The 9,087-nt window shown below is 45.1% G+C and overlaps 1 protein-coding gene across 1 annotated transcript; it reads right to left on the minus strand.

The window, feature by feature from the left end:
* Positions 1 to 1,658: 1,658 nt before the first annotated feature.
* Positions 1,659 to 8,222, minus strand: LOC311328872 (putative peptidyl-tRNA hydrolase 2). Its single transcript, XM_084462774.1, has 7 exons — positions 8,087 to 8,222; positions 5,009 to 5,122; positions 4,344 to 4,415; positions 4,164 to 4,238; positions 3,573 to 3,670; positions 2,966 to 3,080; positions 1,659 to 1,923 (listed from the first exon to the last, which is right to left on the minus strand). The coding sequence occupies exons 2-7, from the start codon at positions 5,114 to 5,116 to the stop codon at positions 1,837 to 1,839; spliced, it is 555 nt and encodes a 184-aa protein (XP_084318900.1). The 5' UTR covers positions 5,117 to 5,122; positions 8,087 to 8,222; the 3' UTR covers positions 1,659 to 1,836.
* Positions 8,223 to 9,087: the final 865 nt, after the last annotated feature.

Genomic DNA, 9,087 nt, shown 5'->3' on the forward strand with positions numbered 1-9,087 from the left:
CACATGGTCAGCAGCAGAGCAAGCAGGCTGCCCCACCCCACCCCCAGTTGAAACGTGGCAATCAGGGCAGTTCCACTTCATAACATTACATTATAACTGAATGTTTAAATCAAAAGCAATAATCTGTATCACAATACAATCTTTTCCGTTTGTTATCCGTTTGTTAGCATGAAATGAAAATGGAGTGTGACATTTTGCTTTAATACGCCTAGGAGGAAAAACAAGTCAGTCCGTTCATTTAATTGTTCTGGAGGCATTTTAATTGTCTCCATGGTCTTTAAAACACAAACAAATGGTGTTGATATCACAGAGAGGTATCAAAGTGCTTACACATCATTAAAATGAATGTGGCCATGGGTTTTTAAATGGTCTTTTAACAAAGAAAATATACATTTAACAGATACATGCATGACATTTCATTCAAATCAAATCAGTTAAAATAAGATCTTTCTGTGAGAAGACGTATGAGCTGTTAGTCCAGAATGGCAACCCATGCCCACAAAATACACTTCCTCTGTCTGAACTGATGAACTAGGAGTTGTTAACACACACACACAAGATCTCAAACATCAGATTATTGTTAAATGTTTAAGAACATTAAGACTTGATGTAAGACTTAATTATAGTCCTTAATGTCTCATCTGTCTCAATTTGTTAGATTTTGATTGATTAAATCACCCAAATAAGTTTGCTTACAACTTATAGGGTACTTAAGACAACATTGCAGAAAGCAGTTACCTTACTAGAAGTTTTCAAAATTACAAACTTCTCACACTCTTCTTGTGTACAAACCATTATACACAAGAATCAGCAAGAACACACATGCTTGGGCCCTGTGGAAGCGTTGACACAGGCACAATGAGTTCCTCACTCCCTCGCAAATCCTAGAACTAAATACAAGTCAGTTCTATCCTAATCCCAAATCCACGAATTGTACCTTTCAGAGAAAGCTTCGAATTTTTCTTTTTGCACAAAGAAAAACAAAACACAAAAATAATGTAACAAAATCCAATAGTAAGAATGCAGAATGTTGCAGATGGCACCCCACAGATTATATGGCCCATCTAATTGGACTATGTAAACGCAAAAGACGGCCATTTGACTTAAATATGTAGTGTTGTTGGTTTTGATTGAGGATAAGAGTCTTTGGGAGAGAATTTTGCATACATACACAATTTAATTTACACACCAGAAACCCCCTATGAGCAGAGCTCACCTTACAGGTTAGTCAGTCTCCCCTGGAGATCCTCCGAACTAAGAGGATTTCATAACAATTGTATATTTTGCTCCTTAAATTACGATAACAACAGTATTGTACGATCACCAAAACACTAGGTTCTATCCTTTTTTTTCACACGCTAAATCATATCTTTAGCTCGGGAAATGGTACTATGGATGTCATGGGTTTTCACCACATTACAGTTTTCATATGATTCTCATATATAGCAATAGCTTCTCCCCTTAACTAACTAAATTCACTCCATAATCACAAAGATATATGTCAACATTAAACAACGTTCTGCCCTTGACCATGTAGTCCATGTGAGGGGCCAGTCCCTCCTCCGCTCGGCTCCCTCCCTGAACTGCTCCTCACCTCCGGTCAGCGGCTCGGACAGGGAACGGAAAAAAAAAAAAAAAAAAAAAAAAAAGTCTGAGTGTGTTTGTCATGGTTGGGTCATGACTTGTTTTTCTTTTTTTTTTTTCTTTTTCTTTTTTCTTTTAATAGGTTGTTGCGCTTTGCATGCCGAGACCCTCTTGCTGTAAGGGAATGCTGCCCTCTGCTGGAACCCCAGCGGCATGGCACCGCCGTGCGCCTCCGCAGCCGGTTGAGTCAACTCAGAGCAGCTTCAGACTTCCAGTGACGTTATTCACCATCTCTTCCTCCCCCATGATGGCCAGGACGGTGCGAGAGCCGGCCTCAACCTGCCAAGGGCCGGAGGGCACAGCACTTAGGGCTAAGATTTAGTTACGGTAGCTAACTAATAAACACCAGTATTGCATTGCCATTAGAATGCTCAGTTACATGAAAACTATATTTGGCAGTTTTTTGACTCTATATGAGAACAAAGTAGTGTTTGTAGGAGGTTTGAGCTGTTTCTGATCATGAGCTGTTTCTGATCATGCACTCTGGATCTGATCATGACTCTGGTTCTGATCATGACTCTGGTTCTGATCATGCACTCTGGATCTGATCATGACTCTGGTTCTGATCATGCACTCTGGATCTGATCATGCACTCTGGATCTGATCATGCACTCTGGATCTGATCATGCACTCTGGATCTGATCATGACTCTGGTTCTGATCACGCACTCTGGTTCTGATCACGCACTCTGGATCTGATCACGCACTCTGGATCATGCACTCTGGATCATGCACTCTGGATCATGCACTCTGGATCATGCACTCTGGATCATGCACTCTGGTTCTGATCATGCACTCTGGATCATACACTCTGGATCATGCACTCTGGATCATGCACTCTGGGTGCACTCTCTCAGCACATGCAGGCTAGCACATGACATGTTCTACCAAAACAGAAACGCTTGTGGACTCATATATAGTACATTTGTCAGTATAACCTAAATCTTTATCAACAATGGAAACCTTTTTGTTCATCACATGTAGTATTTGATTCTTATGTTTCATTAATTGCCTGGTTTTCCATCATCATTACACAAGTACAAAACAAGTACCAAAACATCTCAGCAACCAACGCCATTTAATCCTCCTAAACCAGACATTACTGAGGATCTTGGCAAACAGTGTCCAGTGAAATCTCTCACTCCAAATTGTGTCAAATTGTCGGGCCAAATGTCTGTGTAAGTTTGTATTCATGTGGAGCCATTGTGTTTGCGCGTGCGTCTGTGGCCCCATCGTGGTGGTGTGTGTGTGTGTATGTCTTGTGTTTGCGCGTGCGGGTGTGGTCTGCTGACCCATGGTGGTGGTGTGTGTGTGTGTCTCACCTGGGTGAGGCCTGCGTCTTGGACCAGGTAGGTAGGCAGGCTGAGGCTCATGGCCAGGGCCTGCAGCTCGAGGAGGTGAGCCATGTTGGTTCCCTGCACCACCACCTTCTTTGCCCTGCGCACACACACACACATTTACACCAGTATGATGTCAACGGGATATACTGAATGCAAGTGTACTTTATTGACATGGATAAAGAAAACCTGCAAACGCACCCTAACCTGCAAACGCGCCCTATACTGACAAGAAGACAACAGATGATCACACGGAGTTCTGCCAGAGACCAAATGCACGGCAGTCGTTTGATGTAAAAAAACAAAAACAAACAACAAACAAAAAAACGCACACGCTTCCTAAATGTGATTTCACTCAATCATCAGTATTTGCACTTGATGTAAAGTTGCAGACACAGACTTGAATAAAGTCAGATGGCCACACATGCAGGCGTGGGGCAGGTGAGTCAGGCATGGGGCAGGTGAGTCAGGCATGGGGCAGGTGAGTCAGGCATGGGGCAGGTGAGTCAGAGGGTCAGGGTCAGTCAGAGGGTTAGGGTCAGGGTCAGAGGGTCAGGGTCAGAGGGTTAGGGTCAGAGGGTCAGGGTCGTACCCTCCGTGGTCCCATTTCCAGGCCATCTCCCTCCAGCTGTTCTTCTCCTGCAGGGCTTGATAGAGGCCCACCGCTGCGTGTCCCACCTGGGCCGCCACCTGCCACACACACACACACACACACACACACACACACACACCACACACCACACACCACACACCACACACACACCACACACACACCACACACACACACACACACACACACACACACACACCACACACACCACACACACACACCACACACACAAACACAGACACACACACACCACACACACACACACAACACACACACACACCACACACACACACCACACACACACAACACTCACTAGGGGCCTCATAGAGGCAGAGGGTCTCTGGAGACATGCTCTACATCAAGGCTCAGATTGACACGGACTGTTAATATAACCACTTTGAACGTTGAAAGTGCAACGCAACGCTTCTCAACGTTTTTGACATCTAAAAAAGAATCTCTTGAATCTAGGTCAAGCCAGCTACAGATTACACAAGACGCTAACATGGTTCTGTCGCTATACAGACAGAGAGGTGGTCTCTACGAGGCACATCCCGACACGCGCAACCAACGGACCTTCCCCACACCCATGGCGAGGTCCATGTTCACCACTAACACCATCTTGAACATGAGGTCATCGTCTCCTTCCTCCTAAAGACAGAGCAGCAGAGGGAAGAGACACTATAAGCATGGGTGAGACACCGCAGAGGACAGGTCATGTCCCAGGTGGACCTGCGTGGACTAGCTTATGTGCACCTCGTTCTCCAGCTTGTTGAAGTAGTACATGGCGGCTTCCTCGGCAGACACATTGCGGGTGTGAAGGAGGGCCTGAGGACGGAAAGAGACACAGGACATTTGTTGACAGGTTAGCTGGTGAACAGGGAATGTCTGGAAAGCACCCGCATGACAGACACCGTTTTAACCAGCTGCGCCAATGGAAAGCTAGCTCTTCATTGGCGCGGATGGACGGTATTTATACTGGGGAGTGAGTTTAACCAACAGCTCGCTATCTACTCAGGGACTCACGAGAACCCAGTTTCATTCGGTGACATGGGCCTACGTCCATACAAACCTATTAACACTTGGCAGCCATTCTATTCCAGAGGGACAACATACAGAGAAGAGAAAGTGGATTTGCCACGTGTAACAAGTACGGGTACATTGGAATTCTTGTAATCACTTGTCCTTCCAGTATCTTATCAGTGCTAATCAGCTCCTCATTCCAGTCCTAGGTACTCAGCTAGACATTTAAAGGTCCCCTAACTGGCAATTGACTATACTATCCGTCGTCTAGCAGTCTATCTATGCAGTATCATTGTCATCTACTTATCCCATCCGATCTTGGATGACTGTCTGTGTCCATTCTAGGACTTAACCCCAGACTGACAGGTAACTAGCCCGTCAAACTCAGACCAACACACCTGTTTAGCCGCCTCCTCTGGGATGTCCAGCTCCCTGAGCTGCTGCAGGTACACGGGGTTGACCTCCTGAGAGCCACAGTCTGGGCCGGTCTGCTCAGAGGGCTCCATCGTTAGCTGAGCAAGGGAGGGAACAAACAGAGGTCGGATCGGAGAGTCACACACTTCTGAGGTCACGGCCAGAGACAGCGTTGGACAGCAGTACATGGTGTGACACATGTATGGAATATGCAACCAGAACTACACATACATAATCCACGACTAGTCATCTATTCAAATTGAACTTCTTGAGGGGCAAATGTGTGTGGGGAAATGCTGAGATCTTCCTGACCCTAAATCTGGGGACAAATGTCTACAGCCAAGAGTAGCTGTCTGCAGTGATGGAGAAGGATCAGGTGTGAACTGGGAATATCATGCGAGATCTCGTCACATTAGTTATATCGAAATATGCAGGATCAATGTAAGTGCAAACACCTGCATCCAAGACACAGCCCAGCTAACAAGACACAGCCCAGCTAACAAGACACAGCCCAGCTAACAAGACACAGCCCAACTAACAAGACACAGCCCAGCTAACAAGACACAGCCCAACTAACAAGACACAGCCCAGCTAACAAGACACAGCCCAGCTAACAAGACACAGCTAACAAGACACAGCCCAGCTAACAAGACACAGCTAACAAGACACAGCTAACAAGACACAGCCCAGCTAACAACCCAGATATGAGTTAGCATGCTAACCCTGCTAGCTCTCTAGCTGTTACCCAACCACGGCAGGTCCCTGGATGCTGTTGAACCTGACTAGCCTGCTAGCTACATGCAGGCACAGGTCTAGTGAACACTGTTCATTGCTGAATGCATTTGAGAAATTAAACATTTCAGGTAAAAAATCTAGCAACCTATTCAACTGAAAACTAATGAAATGTGATACTTATGAATTCAAAGTTCAATCGGTTTGCGCTCGAACTAGCTAGCTAGCTACCACTAGAACTAGAACTAGAACTAGCTAGCAACCACTAGAACTAGAACTAGAACTAGAACTAACTAGCAACCACTAGAACTAGAACTAGAACTAGAACTAACTAGCAACCACTAGAACTAGCTAGCCTGCTAGCAACCACTAGAACTAGAACTAGCTAGCCTGCTAGCAACCACTAGAACTAGAACTAGAACTAGCTAGCAACCACTAGAACTAGAACTAGCTAGCTAGCTAGCAACCACTAGAACTAGAACTAGAACTAGCTAGCAACCACTAGAACTAGAACTAGCTAGCTAGCTAGCAACCACTAGAACTAGCTAGCTAGCTAGCAACCACTAGAACTAGAACTAGCTAGCCTGCTAGCAACCACTAGAACTAGCTAGCTAGCTAGCAACCTCTAGAACTAGAACTAGCTAGCTAGCAACCACTAGAACTAGAACTAGCTAGCTAGCAACCACTAGAACTAGAACTAGCTAGCTAGCAACCACTAGAACTAGCTAGCCTGCTAGCAACCACTAGAACTAGAACTAGCTAGCCTGCTAGCAACCACTAGAACTAGCCAGCTAGCCTGCTAGCAACCACTAGAACTAGAAACAGCTAGCTAGCAACCACTAGAACTAGCTAGCCTGCTAGCAACCACTAGAACTAGAACCAGCTAGTCTGCTAGCAACCACTAGAACTAGAACTAGAACTAGCTAGCCTGCTAGCAACCACTAGAACTAGAACCAGCTAGTCTGCTAGCAACCACTAGAACTAGAACTAGAACTAGCTAGCCTGCTAGCAACCACTAGAACAAGCTAGTTAGCTAGCAACCACTAGAACTAGAACTAGCTAGCTAGCTAGCAACCACTAGAACTAGAACTAGAACTAGCTAGCCTGCTAGCAACCACTAGAACTAGCTAGCTAGCTAGCAACCACTAGAACTAGCTAGCCTGCTAGCAACCACTAGAACTAGCTAGCTAGCTAGCAACCACTAGAACTAGCTAGCTAGCTAGCAACCACTAGAACTAGAACTAGCTAGCTAGCTAGCAACCACTAGAACTAGCTAGCCTGCTAGCAACCACTAGAACTAGCTAGCTAGCTAGCAACCTCTAGAACTAGAACTAGCTAGCTAGCTAGCAACCAAGCTAGCAACCCCTCCTACCCACTAGAACTAGAAAGCTAGCAACCACTAGAACTAGCTAGCCTGCTAGCAACCACTAGAACTAGAACTAGCTAGCCTGCTAGCAACCACTAGAACTAGAACTAGAACTAGCTAGCCTGCTAGCAACCACTAGAACTAGAACTAGCTAGCTAACAACCACTAGAACTAGCTAGCCTGCTAGCAACCACTAGAACTAGAACCAGCTAGCCTGCTAGCAACCACTAGAACTAGAACCAGCTAGTCTGCTAGCAACCACTAGAACTAGAACTAGCTAGCTAGCAACCACTAGAACTAGAACTAGAACTAGCTAGCCTGCTAGCAACCACTAGAACTAGAACTAGCTAGCTAGCAACCACTAGAACTAGAACTAGCAACCACTAGAACTAGAACCAGCTAGTCTGCTAGCAACCACTAGAACTAGAACTAGCTAGCTAGCAACCACTAGAACTAGAACCAGCTAGTCTGCTAGCAACCACTAGAACTAGAAAGCAACCACTAGAACTAGAACTAGCTAGCTAGCAACCACTAGAACTAGAACTAGCTAGCCTGCTAGCAACCACTAGAACTAGAACTAGAACTAGCCAGCCTGCTAGCAACCACTAGAACTAGAACTAGCACTAGAACTAGCTAGCCTGCTAGCAACCACTAGAACTAGAACCAGCTAGCCTGCTAGCAACCACTAGAACTAGAACTAGAACTAGCCAGCCTGCTAGCAACCACTAGAACTAGAACTAGCACTAGAACTAGCTAGCCTGCTAGCAACCACTAGAACTAGAACCAGCTAGTCTGCTAGCAACCACTAGAACTAGAACTAGAACTAGCTAGCTAGCAACCACTAGAACTAGAACTAGCTAGGAACCACTAGAACTAGAACTAGAACTAGCTAGCTAAGCTAACCCTGCTAGCAGCCCCTCCTCCCTCCTGCGCAGCCAGGCTGATGCTCAATCCCCTTCATTACTTGGATGTGAAGCTTTGCTCAGAACCAGTCTTCCTTCTTCTTACAGCACTGCGTCAGAGAGATGCTGTTTGAGGAGAGATGAGATACAGGCGTGTTGAGTTAGAGCTTTACTCCATTTTGGGTTCCTCCGCTAGAGCAAGCCGGAAACCGTCAGGTGACATCCGGCTCTCATGATAAACAAGTTATAAGAAACAAAAACCAGGAAAGAAGGTTCCCCTTTCAATTCCACATCTACTCACCAATTGAATACAACTCACAAGCAAAGAACACAAGAACACACTTTTTGAATACTTTATTACCTCACCATCTGTACGAATCTGCACGTTCTCTTATTAAACAGGTTAAGTCGCTACACATTACATTATTAAATCATTATGTACAATGATATTAACAGACAAAATAAGAAACATCCTTGACATTGCTCCTTGCAGAGCCTGCTCTACACAGCTGGATTTATACAGCCCAACAGCAGTTAGAGAGTTTTCCCCTCAAATGTCTCAATCATCATTAGGCTTCATCATCTACATTGAAAGCACATGACGGCACCAACTATCCATTCAGATGAGTCATTAGTTGCGTGTGTGGTAAGTATTGTGATAACCTACTCTATGACTTGTTCAGGCTACATGGTTTCATCTGTGGACATAACATTTGGAAACCTCATCAGAGATACACCCCATTCAGTCTATTTTAGAGGAGTAATTTGGAAATAGTTGAACAGAAATAGTCAGACAGTTCAATGATAGAAAGGCCTTCTCATGGCCGCACTTCACTACTCACTACTTAACAGAAAGCCTCGAGTGGACCAGGTGGTCTCCAAATCTTCCTCCATTTTGTAAGGTCAGATAAAAGGCAAACCCTTCCTCAAACTGATGAGGACACCATGAGAAACAAGTATAGCTCCATATGAACATATACAGAACAGAACTGAGGTGAGAAAATGAAAAAACAACCATTCAGTCTGACGAAAATATGGTACATTAGGTAAATCAGAGAAACAG

Source organism: Borostomias antarcticus (genome assembly GCF_949987555.1).
Source record: "Borostomias antarcticus genome assembly, contig: scaffold_455, whole genome shotgun sequence".
Classification (NCBI taxonomy): domain Eukaryota; kingdom Metazoa; phylum Chordata; class Actinopteri; order Stomiiformes; family Stomiidae; genus Borostomias; species Borostomias antarcticus.

What these genes read in the sequence shown, in the direction of transcription:
- LOC311328872 (XM_084462774.1), bottom strand. Translation starts at nt 5,116, where the DNA reads ATGGAGCCCTCTGAGCAGACCGGCCCAGACTGTGGCTCTCAGGAGGTC. An exon ending in TCAACAAGCTGGAGAACGAG is followed by an intron (nt 4,239 to 4,343) that starts GTGCACATAAGC and finishes CTCTGTCTTTAG; the next exon opens with GAGGAAGGAGACGATGACCT. An exon ending in AAGACGCAGGCCTCACCCAG is followed by an intron (nt 1,924 to 2,965) that starts GTGAGACACACA and finishes GGCCCTTGGCAG; the next exon opens with GTTGAGGCCGGCTCTCGCAC.